This window comes from Pogoniulus pusillus, chromosome 6 (genome assembly GCF_015220805.1).
Source record: "Pogoniulus pusillus isolate bPogPus1 chromosome 6, bPogPus1.pri, whole genome shotgun sequence".
Lineage (NCBI taxonomy): Eukaryota > Metazoa > Chordata > Aves > Piciformes > Lybiidae > Pogoniulus > Pogoniulus pusillus.
In genome coordinates this window covers 30,944,340-30,967,037 of record NC_087269.1, presented here as the reverse complement: position 1 = coordinate 30,967,037, position 22,698 = coordinate 30,944,340, and the positions used below count along the sequence as shown (strand labels likewise).

At 40.9% G+C, this 22,698-nt stretch overlaps 1 protein-coding gene across 1 annotated transcript in view; it reads right to left on the bottom strand.

Annotated features, from left to right (window-relative positions):
* Positions 1-2,591: 2,591 nt before the first annotated feature.
* Positions 2,592-22,698, bottom strand: part of GLUD1 (glutamate dehydrogenase 1) — a 33,590-nt gene continuing 13,483 nt past the window's right edge. The window contains exons 4-13 of the mRNA XM_064145107.1: positions 22,051-22,114; positions 20,279-20,373; positions 12,601-12,780; positions 11,263-11,400; positions 9,997-10,134; positions 9,791-9,871; positions 8,193-8,316; positions 6,713-6,804; positions 4,991-5,053; positions 2,592-4,012 (exon numbers count right to left, since the gene is read on the bottom strand). Of these exons, the coding sequence (XP_064001177.1) occupies positions 3,893-4,012; positions 4,991-5,053; positions 6,713-6,804; positions 8,193-8,316; positions 9,791-9,871; positions 9,997-10,134; positions 11,263-11,400; positions 12,601-12,780; positions 20,279-20,373; positions 22,051-22,114 (1,095 nt within the window). The 3' untranslated portion in view covers positions 2,592-3,892. The remainder of the gene's footprint in view (positions 4,013-4,990; positions 5,054-6,712; positions 6,805-8,192; positions 8,317-9,790; positions 9,872-9,996; positions 10,135-11,262; positions 11,401-12,600; positions 12,781-20,278; positions 20,374-22,050; positions 22,115-22,698) is intronic.

The following is a 22,698-nucleotide window of genomic DNA, read 5'->3' as shown; positions in this document are numbered from 1 at the left end:
TGTAACTGTACTCCTGGTCTCCTCTGTGAAACTGCAGGTAGTTACTATGCTGATGAACACTGCTTATGATACACATAACCACCGTACAACAGGATTGTGACACTCAGCCTAATGCCAGTAGCACAACAATCCATTGCTACCAGCAGACTACTCATCACTAACTGATTAACACCACCTGAGCTGGATCACTGCTGCAACTTCAACAGCTCTGCACAGCAAAGTACAGGTAATTAAAGCAGCACACAGGAGGGCAATGGAACTGCCTCCTACATTTGCCTGGCTCCTGTAGAACACACAGATGGACAGTTATAACCCAGGAGCTGAAAAGAATGAGAACTGAGCAAATCTAGGCTGTTAAAAAAATAAAATTAGCCAACCAAGCAACTAAAATTAATCTACACCCAAAACAATTAAACCACCCTATGTGCATATGGATTTAGAATCTGATACTAGAGACTCACCCGTTACCGACAGCGTAATTCAGAGGGCTCTTACTCAGCATCTTGACATCACCGCAAGGATTGTCATTGCTCCAACACCTCCTCTTGATGGTGAGAGCTGCTGTCAATGAACAGGCACAGTACTGAGTTCTTTGAGGGGGGAAAAAAAATGATCATTCTGCTTGCCCTTCTGTATTAGAGATATTTTGCATTCAGTAGTTTGCAGGTGGTGTGCAACCCTGAACACTTTGTCATCCTTATAAAGTTCACTTGCAGCTTCAGCAGTACTTGCTGAGATGCTACTCAACACAACCTACCTACATAATCAGCACTTAATATTGCATGAGAGATTACTGACACCTGCTAAGCTAAGGATGTGTTTTACTCTAGTAAGGATGTGTCTTAGTCTGGAAAGTGAGCATTGTTCAGAGCAGTTTCAAATCTCTGTTGCAGTCTAACTCGGCTCCCTGTCAAACACAGTAGCCAGTTCCTTGCTGAATGTCTAGTGGCATGTATGTGAATACAAGCAGAGACAATGTTAGCTGGAAGATACAACTTGTGCCTCTGGTATGTATATGCAAGGAGGGGAGCATTCCATCGAGAAGTTTGGTCAAACACCTAATTGAAGTTGTAGTAAAAAAACCCTCCAATATTTATAATAGTTTCTTCAACTGGGGCTAGGGAAAGGCTAGAGCTGCTTTGCACCCCAGCCTCAAAAATCACATTAACTCATGGCAATTAGGTAAACCTTTACCTTTTTTTTTTTTTTCCCCTCTCTTGGTGCAAGGTTTGGAGGTGTGCACTACAAAATACGCTAGGGAATATTCAATGTTAGGAGTTTTGTTGAATGCCTACTCACATTAGGACTGAGCATGTGCATCACTGGCATACAAGACCAGTTCAGAGTGGGCTACCATGAGAAGTCTGGATTCACTGGTATGGTTTAATTCTTGGGTTATAGCTGCAAGCAAAGGGCAAATCACCTGACATGCTGTAATCTTAAACCAGGCTCCAGGAGTCACTCTTCACAGGAATCTCAGCTCCTTGATAGAAAGTAGTCCAAGTTCTTTGTATACCAGCTCTTGGATATGCTCAGATTGATGTGTCATGGGTCTGCAACAGTGTTAACGAAAGGCCAGGAACCCTTGCAATCCAGTTGGCTGAGGAGAAATTCAGTTGACTTTTAGAGGTCATCATTGGGTTGGGTAAAATCATGCCAGGTGCTAGGTCTACTTTCTTTCAGGATATCCTGAGAAAAGTGTTACTGTGTGGGTGTATAAGAAAATAATGATAATGAACTGTGGAAACCAGGTACTGTGTAGCTTTCAGAGTCTCCTTCAAAGTGGGTAGGAGGTAGAAGATACCCCAGTTGACTATCTATACTAACTCTCTACATCTTCCAACACTGAAAAGGTCCCATTTTCAAAGGTTGTGTGGCTACTCTGGATACTTTACTAGCTGGAGACAAGAAGGCAAAGATAGGAAAAGGACAGTATATTAAACATGTATGTTTACAGCTACTACGCTTTGCTTTGAACTTTGCTGCTAGGTAATGCAACTCCACTTCTAAGTTTTTTCTTAGTTTTAATTATGCACTGACTTGTTTCAGATTTTTTAGCCTTTGAGTTTTTGTGAGTGTCATTTGTCATAGTTGAATTGTTAGTCTTAGTTTCACTTTACTGTCTAATAAATACTTATCTAAAAGCAGTATGTATGACTCAAGATGCAGATCTTGGTTTAGAGATCCACATCTTGATCACAGTAATTCTTTCATGTTCAAAGGGCTCTCTTTGCCAGTATACACTACCCTTGGGTAACCCTTCATATCAGCATATATGATGGAGCAAGCCACTGACTGAATGCATCACACAAGTTTACTGTTCCATGCTAACTACTGCAGTAGTTCTTTGTATGAATTTGAGAGGACACAGTAAGGACCTGAAACGTTTTACCAAATATATCCAACTTCAAAGTCTTGATGACAGTCAAGATCAAGAGACAGGGATCTGTATTAGTGAGCCCTTTAGGATAGCTCAGAAATTGTCTCCCATCAGTAGGCATGTAATGAATAAACAAGTGTGCTGTGAAGATCCAGAGATTGACGATAGAAAGCTACTGCATGAAATAGAAAAGAGCAATACAACATTGGAGTAGATTTGGAAAGGTCAACTTTTTTTAATAACTGCTCTTTCCTCCAGGTTATGTTGTGCAGTTACAAAGTCATTAGAAAAAAAAGGCATGAGTTTCTGGGAGGAACTAGTTGTCTTAAAAAAAAACCAACCCAACAAACAATATCCCATCTGTATTCTTTACATAAATAACATCTGGCACTTTGAGGGGACTTCGTGGGATAAAAGCCTTACACTTCCAAAACTCTGCTTGACCCAGGACTATGTTGAGGTTCATTTTGTTATATACTCTACTATCTTCAATACTTTCAAGACCTCCTGGTGGCCAAAAAACAAAACCAACCCAAAACAAACAATGAAGGCTGTGTGTTTTAAGACAGTGGATTAAGTTTATAGCAGCATTCTAGCTCCTCTGTAGTTTGGCAAATGATTTCTGGGTTCAGTGTGACTTTAGTTGTTCAAAGAGGCAGTATCTAATTTTGACTTGAAAAAGAATGCTAAAAAATGTAAGTATGACTTCTTACCAAACTCAGACTGTCTTTCACTTTGGGAAAAAAAAGAAGAGGAAAAACTTACAGTCACAACAGTTGTGTAGATGCTTGATTAAAAACATAACTGGAGTTGCTCAACAGTTTCAGGTTATAAAAATATTAGTCTGTCACCTCTATGTACTTCATGGTGACAGTCAAGCTAGCTTGAACAAGCAATAAAAGGCAGTCCTGTAACAGCAGCACAGTTAAAGAAAAGAAACAACAACAACAAACCCAACAACACAAACATTGCCTAAAGAGAACCGAGCACGAAGCTTTACTGCAAATAAAAATTAGACTCCTATCAAAGTTAATCCCTGCTGGAGGCCCATTCTTCCTTTGACAATGCCACAGCATTAGTCATACAAGGCCTCATTGAAAGTGCCGAAGCCAAAATTACATCATTAATCAAAAGTGCATGAAGTAAGAACGAGCAAAGTGCTCATCTAGTACAGTATCTGAAGTCTGAGAAGTGGCTCAGATGGCAAGACCACTCTCTCACACCTAAAATGTACCATTTTGTTTTGTAGACGAAATACCCAGCGTGGCCCCTACAAGTGCAGATGAACTGCTCTCCTCAGATACATACTTGGTATACAATTTCCTAATCCATGGATTTTTATTGTAAAAAAAGACTAGCTTGGATCGAAACTAATTGAGAATAGAATCCACTACAAGGTCAGAAGAAAAGAAAATTTCGTGGTTACATGTAAACTTGTGATAAGCTTTCTCAAGAAGAGGGTACATGAACAGCGAGAGGGGTGGGACACAGGAAGGAGCAGTCGTGGCCTCTCTATGTAAAAGTCAGGCCAGCCTCATTGTACACTTTGAAGACTTTCTCAATGGCGTTGACGTAGGCAGCTGTTCTCAGATCCAGACCCAGGTTGTACTTCATGGCAGTGCGCATGATTTGCTGAAACAGAAAAGGCTGCATGTGACTTCTGCAAGTTCTTCCATAGTAACTAAACTAGATTTTGCTTGGAGAATACCAGTTAGGGGCACAAAGAACTGCAAAATGGGTCTCAGGGCTCTGATCTGTTGTGGGTCAACTGTAAAATGTTGTAATGTAAAAGGAGGCTCTGAGGTGACCTTCTTGTAGCCTTTCAGCCTACAAAAAAGCTGGGGAGGGACTTTTTAGGCTGCCAGGCAGTGACAGGACTAGGAGGAATGGAGCGAAGCTGGAGATGAGTAGGTTCAGGCTGGATGTGAGGAGGAAGTTCTTCGCCATGAGAGTGGTGAGAGGCTGGAATAGGTTGCCCAGGGAGGTGGTGGAGGCCCTGTCCCTGGAGGTGTTTAAGGCCAGGCTGGATGAGGCTGTGGCCAGGCTGATCTAGGGTAGGATGTCCCTGGCCATGGAGGGGGGTTGGAACTAGATGATCCTTGTGGTCCCTTCCAAGCCTGACTCATTCTATGATTCTATGTCTTGGGTCCCCTTACAACCAGGACCTGAAAGGCAAGAAAATCCTTCCTGGATTACTACTTTGCCCCTTTTCAGATCTTGGATCTGTATGTACCTTAGATATACGGAGAGACAAAATGTTTTAAGTAGCTTTTGCACCACTAATTAAACCTACTGCACAGAGGGATTAATCTAAAACCGATGAGGATGAAGTAAAGCACTCTTAGATACATGTCCCAGATTGGCTAGGTACAAGAGGACAACTAGGAAGTTTTTAGTTATTATAGCTTCTACTAGAAAGTATTTCCTGATTTCGTATATTAGCCTCTAATGTTAAAGTTGGCCATCCCAGCAGAAAGAAGAAATCTCTCACGCTCTCGGTGACTTCTGCTATCAGGAACTGTTTATCTACTGCACAGCTTATCAAAAGGCTGAGGCAAAGTCATGTAAGTTCTTGTTCCCAGAGGTGCTGTTTACTAATGCAATATTTACCCGGGCAGAACGTTCCATCGTATAAGCCAAGCCAGAGTGGACAATGTCTTTCTCAGAAGCACCCTACAACAACAGAGAATAAAATCAGGGTTTAAACAAAAAAGAACCCAAAAAGGTACTAGTCGTGGATTAGGGTCAATGACACTGACATGTTGGATTCTCATAATTACAGAAGCTTGCTTGCTCATTTTCTTCTCATGACTGCTGCAAGAGTCTCAACTGCCTTTACTGTGTTACTTGAAGAGCTAATAATGGTCAGATCTGAGACCTCAGGTGTAAGCACTGAAGTCTTTTATATGCCTAGCTTCCAGATGCCTGAACGTTTTTTATTGATGCTATACAAGCCTGCTGTTTTCAGCCTTCAGAACACACAGTAAACCTTAAACCTAAAAGCTCTCAAGTGTCAGTAACCTATAGAAGTTATTTCCAAGCGTTTTGAACATGGATTTTTGGAAAGGCATAAATCCAAAATTTGTGTACTCAACCCTGTTTCAGCCCTGAGCAACTCCAGAGAAACTTTGCTCCCTTTAAAATTTACATACACAGACCAATAAATAATGGAAGATAGCCTGGATTAGGATAGCTGAGTATCAGCTTCAATGTTCCATCATTCTGATTACTGTAATTTAATAATGATTTGAGAGCTGGATTCACAAAATACATGCTTTGCCTCAAAGACTAGTTTGGACTGGATGCAGAAATGACTAGGCCCATGTCACCAGCTTGTGTTTTAAGATATACCAGCAATTGCTTTAAGCCACAGAACTTATCTTCCATACTATTCATTTAGCCTAACATTTATGAAAACAGCATCACACTGAATCAGGCTGAAGTTTTTCCTATTTGCTGACGTTCCAAGTTTGCATGCACTTCTGATTTCTTCCTGAGGAAGCACAGTTTAATGTTTCCATACATCCCTTGGCAGAGTATTACACTCCCATTGCTTGTTCTTCACCTCACTGCTGGTTTTGTCTAAACACATCTCATTCTCTTTCACCATTCCTTTGGTCTATCCTTACACATCATCCATTTTCACACCACTCATTCTATAGGTCTTCGCCTCAAAACTAATTCAGGCCAATAGCACCTTGGTTAATTCACTGTTCCATTTATGAGAAGCTTCCATAGATTTAATTGTTCTTGTGATCTGGCTCTGGATTTTTTCCACATCTATGATATTTGAAGATAGAGAAACCTAATCTGCCTCAAATATACAGAAGGCAGACACACTCTAGATTTATATTGTGGCACCATTGGCCTTATTCTTTTCCCTTCAGAACAATTTCTAACAGTGAAACTGCTGTTTGATTGCTATAGATTTCTAAGCTTACATTTTGTCACTAACTCTAGATTTTCCATCTGAATGCAAATAGATGAGGTCACAACTCATCCCTTCATATGAAAATGTCCCCACCGTGTCTTGGTACACATTGGATCATTAATGTTACCTGATGTTTCTTTGCCTGTTTATTCAATCTTAGACAAACATTTAGATTTTTTTCACCTATATCTCATCTATATTTTTCTGGAGTTACAGAAACAACTATCAAACTGTCTGTGGTATGGGATCTTCTGAAAAGATGTCTGGAAACCAAGGCAAGCTAGATCAATAAGACCCCTAAAACAAATTCTGGTAATGTTTGAGGCAGGATTTCCTACCACAAGAGTTCCACAGACTTTGAAAGCCAGGATACAGCTACAGTAGGAGCAGCAACTACTTACTGATATCCTATCTTGAAATTCTGCTGTAGGCACAACTGGAATAGTTCCACCATGTTTCCCAAATTTTCTTTCCAAGCTTTCTTGGACAGACACTAGAAAGAAAAAAAAAATGCAGAGGCAAAGTAAATGACAGACACTAGAATGAAAGAGATGCAGAGCTAAGGTAAATGATAAGGAAAGGAACAGTCTCCCCAATAAAGGAGCTGACTCCTGGACTTTCAGAATTCAATGGCACGAAATACAGACTACAAGGACTGGGGACAAAGGGAGTCATACTATTTTTGTTTCCTAAGGAAAGGAAAAGATGTTGACTTTCCTGGTTTTATAGATTAATATCTTTAATATTAGCAGTAATAATGCTATAACACAGTCACACGGAAAGCAGCTGTAGATTTATTGGACTGGATGATCTTGGAGGTCTCTTCCAACCTGGTTGATTCTATGACTCTATGACTCCACTTTGCTAAGCCTAAGAAGTTGTAAGAGCAATGTGGATTAACTTTCCTAACTTGATAAACAGCATTAGACAAAGTATTTCCTGAAGTTAAAGCAATTGCCTCCTACTGCACTTTGGATGTACACTACTGGCTAAGAAAAAAAAACAACATATGGAAGTTTAGTCTTTTTCCCTAGGACATAAGAAGTGCTGTGCTATTGTGAACTGATATTCATTCCATCTTAATTCCTGAACTTTCATTAGTATGGTTGCCCAAACAACATTATATAGTATTTAAAATGACACAACCTTGAAGCTAGGAAAGGGATTTAAATTAGAACTGTCATAACCTTCAGCCAGTATAGACAGACTTGGAGTGGTAACTTCTGTGAGAAAAGGTTATAGTAAAAAAGCCATTCAGATGTATGTTTTGTTAAGTCTGATGTCTGCAGATTCTCACATTTTCTATAGAATATTGTTTAAAATGGAGCAGTATCTTGCACTTCTTCAGCATTAAATTTCCTCTCTTCATTTAATTGGTATTCTGACCCAGAAACTGGAAAGCACAGGATGACCCCATGTGAAGGTGTAAGCCATAAGCAGGTTTTTACAGCACCTGTACCTCTTAGTAGGTATTCACAATTGTTGTATTCACAGAAGAGTGTCGCCTGCTCAAAGTCTGAATAGTTCTCATGTACCAAGTGCACAACTTAGTAGCAGTAACCATTTTGCATAAGTGGTTTGAATTCAGTCCTTTCACAAAACTCTGCAAAGCATCATTTTATGAACTCAAAGAACTGAAAATAGTGTGCATTTAACTTTAGAGTTTCAGGTCAGTTAACATATTAAATCTTTCCTGCTCTTCAGTAGGCAGCAGCAACAGATTTATGAGAAACGGTGGTGAAATTAACATAGTTCTCTATGCATTTTATCCCATAATTGAATCATAGAATCAACCAGGTTGGAAGAGACCTCCAAGATCATCCAGTCCAACAGTCCAATCTATTAATTAAACAGTGAGTGAAAGCAGAATTGAGCACTTACTGAGCAAGTGGTAGTTTGAATCCCTTTCGTATTTGAAAGTCAGGCGGCCGTAGCTGACGTGGTTCAAGTTTTTGAGCCATTCAAAATAGGATACTGTTACACCACCAGCATTCAGGTACAGATCCTGCACAGAAGTAAGAAATGTCTTCCTTTGTGACCATGTGAAAAAGACAGCTCTATTGTAGTGAGAACAGCAAGCAGTATTACTATGTACAAAGTACCACTTTAAACTGCAGTACAGAAAACAGTCCAGTTCTGACCCTTACATTACAACATTCATCATTTTCTGCAGTTCAGAGACCACTTTGTAAGATTCAAATTTAGAACAGAAATTTTCAGTCAAGACAACTGGGTGTTCTTAGTAAGTAAAGTCTGAACATAGCTGCTCTTTCTGCTAGCATAACTTCATCAAGACTCTCTTTCTCTGGGTAAAAAAAAAATATCATTATGCTAGGATAGGTCTTATTCTTTCAAATTACCACTGTAGGCAACATCTGCTCTATACAACTGACAATACACAGTCCTGTCAGTGCACTGCCCAGAGACACAGCATTTACAAAAACTGGGCAGTGTTTTTACTCTGCCCTCTTTGCCTAGTGGACTATTAAGTTGATCAAATCATAGAATCAGTCACGGTTGGAAGGGAACACAAGGATCGTCTACTTCCTACTCCCTGGTCATGGGCAGGGACACCCTACCCTAGATCAGCCTGGCTGCAGCCTCATCCAGCCTGGCCTTAAACACCTCCAGCCATGGGGCCTCAACCACCTCCCTGGGCAACCCATTCCAGCCTCTCACCACTCTCATGCTCAACAACTTCCTCCTCACATCCACTCTGAACCTACCCACCTCCAGCTCTGCTCCATTTCCCCTAGCCCTGGCACTCCCTGACAGCCTACAAAGTCCCTCCCCAGCTTTTTTGTAGGCTCCCTGCAGATATTGGAAGGCCACAAGAAGGTCACCTGGGAGCCTCCTCTTCTCCAGACTGAACAGCCCCAACTCTCTCAGTCTGTCTTCATAGCAGAGCTGCTCCAGCCCTCTCAGCATCCTCATGGTCCTTCTCTGGACACACTCCAGCATGTCCACATCCTTCTTGTAATGGGGCTCTACAACTGGATGCAGTACTCCAGGTGGGGTCTTGGCAGAGTGCAGTAGAGGGGGAGAATCACCTCCCTCAACCTGCTGGCCACACTTCTCCTGATGCAGCCCAGGATCTATTTGGCTTTCTGGGCTGCAAGTGCACACTGCTGTCTCATGTTGAGCTTCTCATCCACCAGCACCCACAAGTCCCTCTCAGTGCTGTTCTCCAGTCACTCACTGCCCAGCCTGTATTTGTCAGCTAATACTCCAAAATACAAACCTACAGTTATAAGAACTAATTCTGGACTGTTCTCTCTTCTGAATACATAGCCTTAATGTCACTTACAGTTGCAGCAAGGTCTTTAATTACTGCCAATCTTAAGCAACACTGACACCTGTTTCCTAGACATCACTTATTAAAAACACAGCATTTACACCATTCAATAAATAGTGTCTTGCTACAATTCATAGAAATATTACCCTTGCAATGAAAACCAACTTTCATAACAGAACCTTACAGGGATAACCATGATATTCCGTTCCAAGAAGATTTTGTCAGCTTCAGGAGTTGTAGGCCCATTGGCACCTTCAGCAATAATCTGAAAAGAATCACAGCAGAGTAACTCAAAGGTCTATGCTCAGTTTTGCACATGCTAATTATGAAACACTGGCATTTGAACAGCACTTCTCTAGTTTTCATTTACATTTGAACTCTCTGCTGTACCTTTGCTTTAACCTTGTGAGCGTTGGCCTTTGTCAACTGCTTCTCACTGGCAGCAGGGATGAGAATGTCACAGTCTGTTTCCAGAATACTGCCTTCAAGTCTCTGTGCTTTAGGGAAGCCCATGATTGTCCCGTGTTGCTGTTGTAAGAAAACAAACCAGGGTTTTTTTAGTGTGCAGGTACTCATACTATTTCTTCTTCTAACTTACAAAAAAGAAAGAAGCAACAGCACTGGAAAGACAGCAAATAAGCTAAACCCTATCCTTACTTAGATTAGGCATAAAAAGCTTGAATAGCAGTTTAAATTCCCATGACTAAGGCATAATTGCTCTGGAGTCTGGATTCTGGAGTATTTAAAACATGTAAACAAAACCAATCCCTCCCAACTCTTAAAATAGACAGCAAACACAATAGTTTTCAAGCAACTTATATGACCCACCAGCCTGCTACACACAGGGTAAGCTGCATCACATCGGGTTCAGAAGTACTGTTTTAAAATTCAGTATGACAATTAGAGTTTTTGTTTAGTGCCAGAATGTTTTCATTCTTTTGAGAGAGTGATAAAGACAGAAGAAGACATCAAATATGCCCCTTAGAAACTCATTATTTTAGTGCCTGCAAACTGTCCCCTTGGGTCTACTTCACTTGCAAACTGAAATAAAAAGACCAAATCCAGTTAGCTTTATGAGCTACAGAGTTGAGTCACGCTGCCAGACAAGCAGTGTGACTCAACTCTGGCAGTGTGACTCAACTCTGTAGCTTATAATTTTTTATAATACTTTAATAGTAATTTTATAAATAAACTTATAATTTTTTAAAACAATATTTTCCCAGAAACATCCAATAGGTAAGGGGTAGAAAAATTGCACTTTGAAGTCTTAAATGCCCATATACTTGTGATTCTCAGTCAGGAATCCTTCAGGAACCTCCTTGCCCTTGCTTCTTGAGACATCCTCCTAATTTAATCTTAAGAAAGGCAAAATAATCATGACTTTAAATTGTGAATCCAAAGTAATTAGTCTGCACACATGCCATCTCTTGCTATTTTTCTGAGAGTCAGGTCAATGGGTGACAAAAAACCAGTACCACCTGCATTCATACTGGGGGTAAGGTAAAAGCCAGAGGGGTCAACATTCCTGTGTTAAGTTTTGTAAGTGCTAATTGCAGCATGATTTAAACATCACAAATTCACACCAGTCTACAGCCATCCTACATACTTGCAAAGGTGACAAAAATCAAACTCTTTCTGCTTAGCTAAGTTTCATACCAGTTTGTAGTCTTCTAGTTCCTTTGGGTCAATCCCATCAGGATTCCAGATAGAACCATTAAACTCTCCAACAGCAACACATTTTGCTCCAAAACGATGCAAGTATCTCATAGAATGCAAGCCCACATTACCAAATCCCTGAAAGTTGAAAGACAAAAGGAAAAGCAGTTAAGCTTCAAGCTAAAATGATGACTGCTACTAGGACTTTTATCACTTTGAAGAGTTTTAAATAGTTCTTGATCTACTGGCATATTTTGGCATTAAATGATTTGTATAGGGAATGAGGAATCACATAATCATAGAATCAACCAGGTTGGAAGAGATCTCCAAGATTATCCCATCCAGCCTAGCACCCAGCCCTGCCCAAACAACTAGACCATGGCACTAAGTGCCTCAGCCAGGCTTTGCTTGAACATCTCCAGGGATGCTGACTCCACCACCTCCCTGGGCAGCTCATTCCAATGCCAATCACTCTCTCTGGCAAGAGCTTCCTCCTAACATCCAGCCTAGACCTGCCCCGGCACAACTTGAGACTGTTCTGTTGCTGGCTGCCTGGCAGAAGAGACCAACCCCACCCGGCTATAACCTCCCTTCAGGTAGTAGTAGACAGCAATGAGGTCAGCCCTGAGCCTCCTCTTCTCCAGGCTGCACAACCCCAGCTCCCTCAGCCTCTCCTCATAGGATTTGTGTTCCAGGCCTTCACCAGCTTTGTTGCGCTTCTCTGGACATGTTAAGAGCATCTCAACATCTCTCTTGAATTGAGGGGCCCAGAACTGGAAACCTACATACTTTCTATTTTGGCCACTTTTTCAGTATCAAGAGCCTGTTGGTTAGCCCTCTGCCAGGCATGAAAATGTCAGGTACTGAGAGGTGAGTGTGCTGCTAGATCCATGAAGGGTAGATATGTTTGTTTCAGCCTACTGGTTAACTAGAGTGGAATAAGAACATAATGCCCAATTCCTTCTACCCTTAAATTCCCTTATTGTGAAACAACACAACAAATTTTGTGTAGGCAGAGACAGTGTCACAGCTCTTTGAGAAGTGGGCAATGCCTTAGTTTAAACAATTTCTGTGAATGTTCTTATTTGCAGCTCATGTTTTTCTAAAGACTGGAGATTTGGCTTTGTGCCTGTAGAGTGCAAGCTAAAGTTCAGTTCTTAAAAAGCAGTCCAAAATAAAGGGCACCTTGAGCAGTGTTTCTAAAGTTTGAGAGTAAAGGTTAACTTGTAAGTTGTAAAACCCTAACAGGATTTATTGCTACAGCCCTTTTTAAAAGCAGCTCAGCTGGAAGTTAGTTTACTACCTTTTTTCTCACAGTAAAAGGGAAAAAGAAGTTACCTGAACAGCAAATGTTTTATCCCCAAATCCAGGGGTCATTCCTAATATACTCATATATGATGCTTCATTGATGAAATTTTCAATTCCATGGAAGACACCACGACCAGTTGCAGATATACGTCCGTGGATGCCACCCTGGCTGATGGGTTTACCAGTTACACATGCGTGGGCATTAATATCCTGTGAAACAGTGAATGACTTGTGAGGTAGGGAGTTAATCAAAGAACAGTCAGAACAAGTAGGTCTGTACACTACAGAGATGAGGGAGAACAAGAATCATAAGGGTCAAAACATGATGCAGTTTATAGATATTTAGTTTGTGAAGACTGATTCCTTCCTCACTTTGTATGCATACCTCAGAAGCACAGGATCCCAGGATGTCAGGGGTCTGGAGTACATAGGGGAGTTCAGTCTTAGGTGTGAAGGCTGAAGCAAAGAAGGCATTCAGCAACTCTGCCTTGTCTGCATCCTCACTTATCAGGGCTGCCTCCTTATTCAGCAGTGGCCCCACACCTTCCCTGTTCCTTTTCCTACTGATACAGTTGAAGAAGCCCTTCTTGTTCTCTTTTACTTCTTTTGTCAGTTTCAGTTTCAAGAAGTACTCAAATAGCTGTTAGGGAAGCTGCATAATGCAATATTGGATACACCCTGTGAGGTTTTGTTGTATTTAAGTATATATGTTAACTTCAGCCTGTGGTTAGTTAATTATGGTGACATCTATTTTGCATTGTTGGTAATGAGCAGAACTTTGACAAATTAAATTTTGTTGAGTGACATTTGTCAAAATTAATTTCTTTTACAGCCATAATTTAATTCTACTTTAATCTTTTAAAGGGCTTAGATGTATCCTTGGACTGGCATGTAACCACCTTTAAACATCTTTCTTTATACCAAATGCAGAATCATAAGGATCAAAACATGACACAGTTTATAGATATTTAGTTTGTAAAGACTGATTCCTTCCTTACTTTTTATGCATACTTCAGAATCACAGGCTCACAGGATGTCAGGGGTTGGAAGGGACCCAAAGAGATCATTGAGTCCACCCTCCTGCCAGAGCAGGACCACATAATACAGCACAGATAACAGAGGAACACATCCAGACAGGCCTTGAAAGTCTCCAGAGAAAGAGACCTCACAACCTCTCTAGGGAGACTGTTCCAGTGCTCTGTGACCCTTACAGTAAAGAAGTTCCCCCTTGTGTTGAGGTGGAACCTCCTGTGCATACATCCATTGTTCCTTGTCCTGTCCCAGGGAGCAAGTGAGCAGAGCCAATTCCCCCCAGCCCTGACCCCCAGCACTCAGATTTATAGACACTTACTAAATCCCCTCTCATTCTCCTGCAGACTAAAATGGCCCAGGTCCCTCAGCCTCTCCTCATCAGGCAGTGCTCCAGTCTCCTAATCATCCTTGTAGCCCTCAACTGGACCATCTCCAGTAGATCCCTGTCCTTCTTAAACTGGTGAGCCCAAAACTGAATGCAGTACTCAAGATGAGGTCTCACCAGGGCAGAGTAGAGGGGGAAGAGAAGTTCCCTTGATCTACTGGACACACTCTTCTTAATACACCCCAGGACACTTCAGTGGCCTTCTTGGCCACAAGGCCACATTGCTGTGCCATGGATGGTATCCACCAGCACATCCAAGTCCCCCTCTCCACAGGGCTGCTCTCCAGCAGATCATCTCCCAACCTGTACTGGTGCAGTTTATTATTCCTTCCCAGGTGCAGGACTCTGCCCTTGTCCTTGTTGAACCTCATTTGGCTCCTCTGTGCCCAGCTCTCAGTCTGTCCAGGTCTCTCTGGATGGCCACACAGCCTGCAGCTGGATTAGCCAGGCCTCTCAGCTTGGCGTCAGCAACAAACTTGCTGAGCAGACTCTGTCCCCTCATCAATGTCCTTGATGAAGATGTTGAACAGCACCAGACCCAGCACTGATCCCTGGGGAACTCCACTGGTTACAGCTCTCCAGCTGGACCTGGCACCATTGATCACTACCCTCTGAACTCTTGTCTTGTAATCAGTTCCTAATCCACCTCACTACCTGCTCTTTCATCCCACATCTTCTGAGCTTGCTCACTAGGATGTCATGGGAGATGGCGTCAAAGGTCTTGTTAAGATCAAGGTAGACTACATCCACTGCACTCCCTGAATATACCCATTCACTTATGCCGTCATAGAATGCTATCAGGTTAGTCAAGCATGATTTCCCCTTGGTAAATCCATGCTGATAAACTTCTTGTCTTCCAAGTGCCTTGAGATGCCCTCCAGCAGGAGCCGCTCCATCATTTTTCCAGGGATGGAGGTGGTGCTGCCTGGTCTATAGTTCCCTGGAACCTCTTTCTTGCGCTTTCTGAAGTCTGGAGTGACATTGGCTCTCCTTCACTCCTCAGGCACCTCTCCTGTCTGCCACAATTTGGCAAAAACACTGAGAAAGTGGCAGAGAGACAACATTAGCCAGTTCTCACAGAACTTTTGGGTGCATCTCATCAGGGCCCATGGACTTGTGAATATTCACTTTGTGTAATTGCTCCCTAACCCAGTTTGCACTGACCAGTGGGGAGTATTCCCTTCTCCAGCCTTCCTCTCCTTCATCCAGGGTGTGAAGTACATAGAGGAGTTCAGTGTCAGGTGTAAAGACTGAAGCAAATAAGGCATTCAGCAACTCTGTCTTCTCTGCATCCTCACTTATCAGGGCTGCCTCCTCGTTCAGCACTGCCAACACCTTCCCTGTTCTTCCTTTTCCTACTGATACAGTTGAAGAAGCCCTTCTTGTTCTCTTCTTTTGCCAGCTTCAGTTTCAAGAAGTACTCAAGTAGCTGTTAGGGAAGCTGCATAATGCAACACTGGATACACCCTGTGAGGTTTTGTTGTATTTAAGTATATATGTTAACTTCAGCCTGTGGTTTGTTAATTACAGTGACATCTATGTTGCACTGTTGGCAGAACTTTGACAAATGAAAAAGTTGTGAGGGACATTTGTCAAAATTAATTTCTTTTACAGCCATAATTTCATTCTACTTTAATCTTTCAAAGGGCTTACATGTATCCTTGGACTGGTTTGTAACCACCTTTGAACATCCTTCTTTGTACCAAATGCAGTAATTTGGAAATTATAACAGAAGCCAAATACCTTCCTGTTTTCAGAGCATGGGGGCAATTGATCTCAGAGGAAAAGCTACAGCACAGAGGTCTCAAGGGGAAAAGTACTTACTCCTTTTATTCAGAAATTCAATATGCAGAATCAAGCTTCTACCCTTAATTTGGTGGCAATAAAATAGTTTTCTGTGTGCTAAACAGCTAGCCAAGATATGGACTATTTAAAAAGAGATTTTTTTAAACTGAAATTAAAGACATCAAAAACACTTCCTCCAAACTAGGCAGTTTGGGCCTCCCTCTTCTGTCACCACTAGTTCACATGCTTCCACACCCTGGGAGCAAAGTCACGCAGTGGCTTGGCCTCCAACACAAGTGAAAGAGTAGGGATGAAAGGAAAGCCATTGGAATGAAATCTGCCAGCAGCCGGATGGGTTTCCATTCCACTAGCCACATATTCACTGGGAGGCTCCCTCCTCTCCATCAATTGTGCCAAATGCATTTGCATGCTTGTGGCATGAGTGCAAGATGCTTGGTGAGAGGAAGGAAAGGAAGCAGACAAAAATAAGTGGAGGCAGAGTGGTAGTGAGATGACTACAGCCATAACAGAAACAAAAAACTATTTACTGTTTGAAAATGATAGTTAACATGTGAAGCCAAAGAGAATCCCTCTTTATAAACAGGAAAAGCAATGCCGAGCTTGCCACCGAATTCCTAATTCGGCTTCCCAACGTGGAGCTGCACTGCCGTCATTAAGGCATATGCTCCCTCTGGTGGCATGAGAGATCTGCGCTGGTGTTTCACTAGGAACATCCTAGCCTGGAGCTGCGATCTATTCTCAGGTTTTCATTCTGTTTCAGTGTGAATCTACCTTTTACCCTTCGTACAACAGCAAAGGAGGAAGCATGCTTTACAAATACGTGAGGAAATACAGCCTCTCACCGTGCACAAAGATGTATTTATCAAACCCTTCACACCTTGCAGAAATCAGTCAGATGCGTCAGGAAGTACAAAAGAGTGGAAAGGATTAATTTAATTGAAAACTTTAGCCATATATAATTCAGTGATCCAGCAAACTTCAGATGGATTTTCTGGAACAGTTAACATGGTAGTCATTAAAGACGTGCATGGTTTGTCAAGAAAACAGAGCATGAGGTGAAAGCAACTCCAGGTCTTCTTAAATTCTCATATATAAACTGCAGTCAGTGTCAAAGTCCTAAAACCTCTGGGTTTAAGTCAACTGAAAAAAATGTTTAACACATCTTAGTCCAAAAAGAAAGGCCATGTTTCTTCACAAAAAGCTTGTAAAAAGGCTTGTGGCTAGCTTTAAAGACATCTATAAGTGGCAAAATTCAGACTATACTTTTGTTCATTCCTTAACCCTTTCCTGTGTTGCAATAATATTCTCCTTGTCTTCCCAGTTCCATGGATTTGTGTGTTAGATTAGAGCCAGCTTCCCCATTATCTTGTTATTTGACTTTCCATTTCCACTTCAAGCTCCCTGAGGACATCTGTGCTCCACAGACTGACTCATCAGGTCTGTATATTTCACTCACTGAAGAGCTATCTTTCCACTCAAGTGAACATGGTCCTTTGTATAGCTTCCATCTGTTTTCTGAATTATGGTTAGTGTCACTTCTGTTCAGTGGTCATTCTGTGCTCTTAGTTCCTTTCCAGCCTTCCCCCATGGTCACTTCTATCTATTTAGTATTCTTTAACCACTTTTAGTTTTATTCTTGGTGTCTCAACCAGACACACCTGAAACATATTCCTCTATCAATTGGTTTTGATAGATTATTCCACTTTTACAGCCTTGTCAAGAGTTCTCATCTTCCTTTTCTACACCTGGTGAATCTCCACAATAGCTCCTAAATTCCACCATGGCTACCATTCTCTCTTCCACACACAAACAACCCAAAAAAGCTAAGGAAACTGATTCAATTTTGTTCCTTATTTAAATTCTTTATCTTCTCAGAAATAAATGTACTTAAATCTCCTCAGTTTTTTTTATTCTTCAAGAATAAAACACTGCTGGAATTTAAAGTTGTGACAGAAGAAGCCTGTTGCCACTCTGCATATTGAAGTCTTTTTTAAGCCATAATTTTGACCTTTTTTAGCAGGTTTAAAGTTTCACTTAAAATATTTACATTTAAATATGTGAATAACAGAAAGCATGTACTGTTCTACAGTGATATCTGTATCTAACAGCTCTGTGTAAAAGGGCTTTAACAAACTAATCAGCATGCTACAGCCTATTGCTTGAGCATCCCTTTTTTTTCCTCCCATAAGATACCTTACACTGCATTTCAGATTGAAAACAACCTGTGCCACTCTATCCACCTATTGTTAGAGGTATCAGACAGCACAACACAATTATTCTGCCAAGAGACTGTCTCAGGAAAGCCACAAACATCTTGAACAGACATGCCAGGTAGAAATAAGGTGGCTCTAATGCCTTATTACTGGGAGCATGCACCCTGCTGTATTCCTGAGGAATGACTGCAGAATGTGAATAGAGTCTTTTCAATTCAAAAGGAGTTGGGATAGGCAAATATGCAATAGCTTAGCATATTAATACACTACTAGGAAGCCATGGCAAGACTCCTTAGCAAAGTATGACCAGGCAGGGAGATATATGGTAGCTCTAAAGCCTTATTACTGGGAGCATACACCCTGCTGTATTCCTGAGGAATGACTGCAGAATGTGAATAGAGTCTTTTCAATTCAAAAGGAGTTGGGATAGGCAAATATGCCATAACTTAGCATAGTAATACACTAATAGGAAGCCATGGTGTGTTAGTTTGAAGCAGGGTAGAATGTTTTGGTGAGAAGAACTGGATCATAGGCTGTGAGAGGAAAACAATGGTGATGTCTACTCCCCTCAGAGTCATGCTGAAGAAAAGTAAACACTAGATAACACTCTCACCATTTTGTGGCACTCCGCTTTGGGCTTCTGACTGAGCTGCAGCTCCCTAACCTCACCTTCCACTCACCTTTGCTTCTTAACCCCCTGGCTGAACCTCTATTCTTCTTTAGGACTGGGGTAAGGTTGAGAGGGGCAGGGGGAAGGTGCAGGGGTGGTTGAGAGCCCCTCCTGGGGACTCAGGTTTCTGGGAGGGGAGTTGTGCTTCTGTATTACCTTTTACCTTGTATATTTCTGTATATATCTGTATATACTGTAAATATCTGCTTGTATATTGTGCTAGCTGTAAATAAATAGCTTCATTTATATTCCCAGAGCCGACTGAGTATAGTCTGGGTGATTTCTAAAGTGTGAGGGGGGCGGGGAACACCCAAACCATCACACATGGCAAGACTCCTTAGCAAAGTATGACATGCCCAGGAGAAATAAGGTGGCTCTAAAGCCTTATTACTGGCAGCATACACCCTGCTGTATTCCTGAGGAACGATTGCAGAATGTGAATAGAGTCTTTTCAATTCAAAAGGAGATGGGATAGGCAAATATGCAATAGTTTAGAATATTAATACACTACTAGGAAGCTATGGCAAGACTCCTTAGCAAAGTATGACCAGCCAGGGAGAAATATGGTGGCTCTAATGCCTTATTACTGGGAGCATACACCCTGCTGTATTCCTGAGGAACGAATGTGGAATGTGAATAGTCTTTTCAATTCAAAAGGAGCTGGCATAGACAAATATGCTATAGCTTAGCATATTAATATACTAATAGGAAGCTCTTGTAAGACTCCTTAGCAAAGGATGACCTGCTAGGGTAGCTGAAGCACGTGCAAGAGAAGCTAGTAAGTTTGGTTGAGTCTTAAGAAATAAGTTGATTATAATACATTTTCCCTTCATACAACCTGTCAAAAGTATACAACAGAAAGGTCTGGTCAGCAGGAATGCTTCTGGCACAGTAAAAACAGGTAAATAACCTCAGTTAGATAAGAACAAAGGCCAAATTAAGGGTTATAAACTATTACTAGTATTAAAACTACTACTACTTCTTTCTGGGCAATAAATTATACCAATGTCCTTTTGATTTACATTCTGGAGAATTTGCTGAAGTCTACACTGATTACTTTTTACTATCAGGGGACCACTGAGAACTTTAATACTTCTACAGGTGATATCAATAGTGCAAACTTAACTTACATGGTCTCTTGAATGTACAAAACTACAAGCATTTACTTAACACCTACAAACTGTACATTTGGTAGTCTGAAACAGAAAGATTTCAGTACTTTAGGACTCCATCAACTATTATGAACTTACTGTTTAACAACTTAAAATTAGTAACTACAGCACTAATGAAAAACAGAGGGAAATAGTAGAAATAGAATCCAATTTTAGACTAAGTATGAGGCCTTTAAAAGCAGTGTATTTTATTTTGGCTGAACAGTTACAGTTAGCACTGTATCAGACATTTAACTTAAGCCTTGCATAAAAACATTAGCCTCAAAGCCTAAAAGCTTCAAACCAGTTAAGTAGTTAGTCTGAAAGAGTATACTTAGAGCCACATAATTAAAGCTGAAAGACTGACCAGCATGCTAATAGATTTCTACATAAAAGGATTTCTGCAAAGGCAAAAAAAGCTTCTACTTTAAGGCCTCTGCTCCAAACTTACATAGTGTCCTATGGTACTGGCATAGGTGTCAGCAATCCAGGACATCTCCCTCTCCCCTGTGCTCATATCGGGAGCAGGCACATCAACACCAGGTCCTGTTGGCAACAGAGAAAACAGCTTTAAGGATCAAACATGAATAGTGATCTTCAACCATTATTCCCTTGGGAACTGTGCAGGCCTTGGCAGAGAAGAACTGTTTTCCTGCTTAATTCTCAGTTTCTTATGCAAATAAAAGATTCTTCTGGATTCAGTTCTTTTTTAGATGCTGTATCGGGCATTTGTCCCATACTGTCAAACCCCCCAGCCTATCACACAAGCCATTCAATAAAACAAAGGTTCCATTTGTCAGTAAAGAGAGTAGGACAATGCATCAAAAGTCAGTTTGGGGGGCTTAAAATACTTTTATTTATTATTTACTATCATTGCTGTAACAGGAAAGGCACTATCTAGGTATGGTTTCTATATACTGTGAAGTTGTGTTTTTTTGCATTGGAATTTCCTTTTTGTTCCTGAGTGAGTCTAAAAATTGAAGACAGGCTGTACCAAGTCACTGCACTGGAGCACAAGCATTTAATTTTAACACTCACTTTGAGAAAGAGACATCACAGCTTTCTTGATGACATAAACCTCTGAAAGAACTTTCACATACCTGTTGTAATTAAAACAAATTCTGCCTGTTCTTTCCAGGTAACTAAAAATAGCATTTCCTCAACCTATTTAAGACAAGAGGGACTCAGCAAAATTTTAAGCACAACTCTGCCTCCACCAATTTATTCTTTATTTCTAAAAGGTTTGTGAAAGCTGCATAGCACCAACCATAGAACCAAAATGGAAGACAAATTTAATCAAGCCATTTAAACTGTCACTGAGCTAACAATCACTATAGCTGGCATGCCGTATAGTATTACCCTAGTCACAAGTAACACCAATAAGTGTGTTTACACAGAACCTTAATTTAGATGAGAAACATTCTGGCTGGAACAGCAGATGACAAACACTCTAGCTGAAGAGAAAGAAAAGGAAAATAAATGGATATACATTCCTAGGGCAGTTAGTCACCAGAATACATCATAGACCTCGAACTATTTACATGCTTTATTAGTCACTTTAAGAACTTCCTCCAGAGAAGCATCCTCTGTTTAATCACAAGCCAAGCTAGTAACATTCAGTTTTCTCCAGGAGACTTCCAGATAGTAACTCTAGACCATAAGCTTTCAGAACTTGAGGATGAGAATCTGAATGAAACACCCATGGACATTACAGAAGCTGAGGTTCTATTCCACCAGGCATCTATGCTTCTTGCCTATGCTTTTCTTGCAGCCTGTGGTTGCCAGGGGTGAAACCATAAACCTTCTCTGGGGTGGATCTTCTATTTCCTTCCTCTGTTTCCTCAGATGTCTGCCAAAAACCTCAGCTGAGACTACAGGAGAAACTAACAGTGAAGAGTTTGATATTAGATACTAAAATTACAACAAATTTAGTCATGGTTTTATAATCTCTAAGAGAAACGTGATTCATTTTGGATTCTGTAAACTCAGCCTTTGTGCCTTTTCATATCAAAGCAGCCACCAGAAAAATGTTAGGAGGCAGCTCCTTTTGAAATGCACTAAGAGGCAATGACTCAGTTCTTTTTGGCTCTTTGCTGAAAGTTCTATACACAAATTATTTACAGCTCTCAACAATACAGTTATTTAAGAATACCATCTAGTGGATGCTGCCAATGGACAATAAATCAGGCTCCTACATTTTAATAGTAAAACTGCACAACATACCAATAAAGCCCTTTTTTGCCAGCTCCATGGTAAACCTTCTTGTGATCTTCTCCAATTCATTGTCCTATAAAGAAAATGCAATAAATATCACAAGAAATCATTAGTGGTCATAACTATCTGCTAGAACTTATGCCCAAGCTTAAAGAGACTGTTTTTTTTTTTCCAGAAAAAAAGGTGATTTATAAAATTTATATGCCACTCTCTAATAGACCTAGGTATTCCAGGCAGCCTGAGGAAACATTAGGCTTTCTTTCTGTACACTCTGATCCACCACGAGTTGAGTGTGGCACAGGAAGAACAACCTGTGCTTGTAGCAGAGATTTTTCCACCAAACAAATCTGATATCCTATGCAAAAGATTTACAACCACTAACAGCAATAGCTGGCCTGCTGGTTGTGCAATAAACACAGCTGAATGACTTCACACCAGTCCTTACTGGAGTTTTGAGCTCAGAATATCTGATACATATTCCAGTATTCCTTTCTGCACAAGTTATTTTAATTAGGGCAAGAAGACAAGCCTGAAGTAAACCTTTTATAAGCCAAGTTAGTTATTATTCACACTGGAACACTGCATACAAAGGTTTATTAAAGCATTAAATTATTTTGTCAAAATAAACAAAACCATTAACTTTTTTCTAAGAATAAT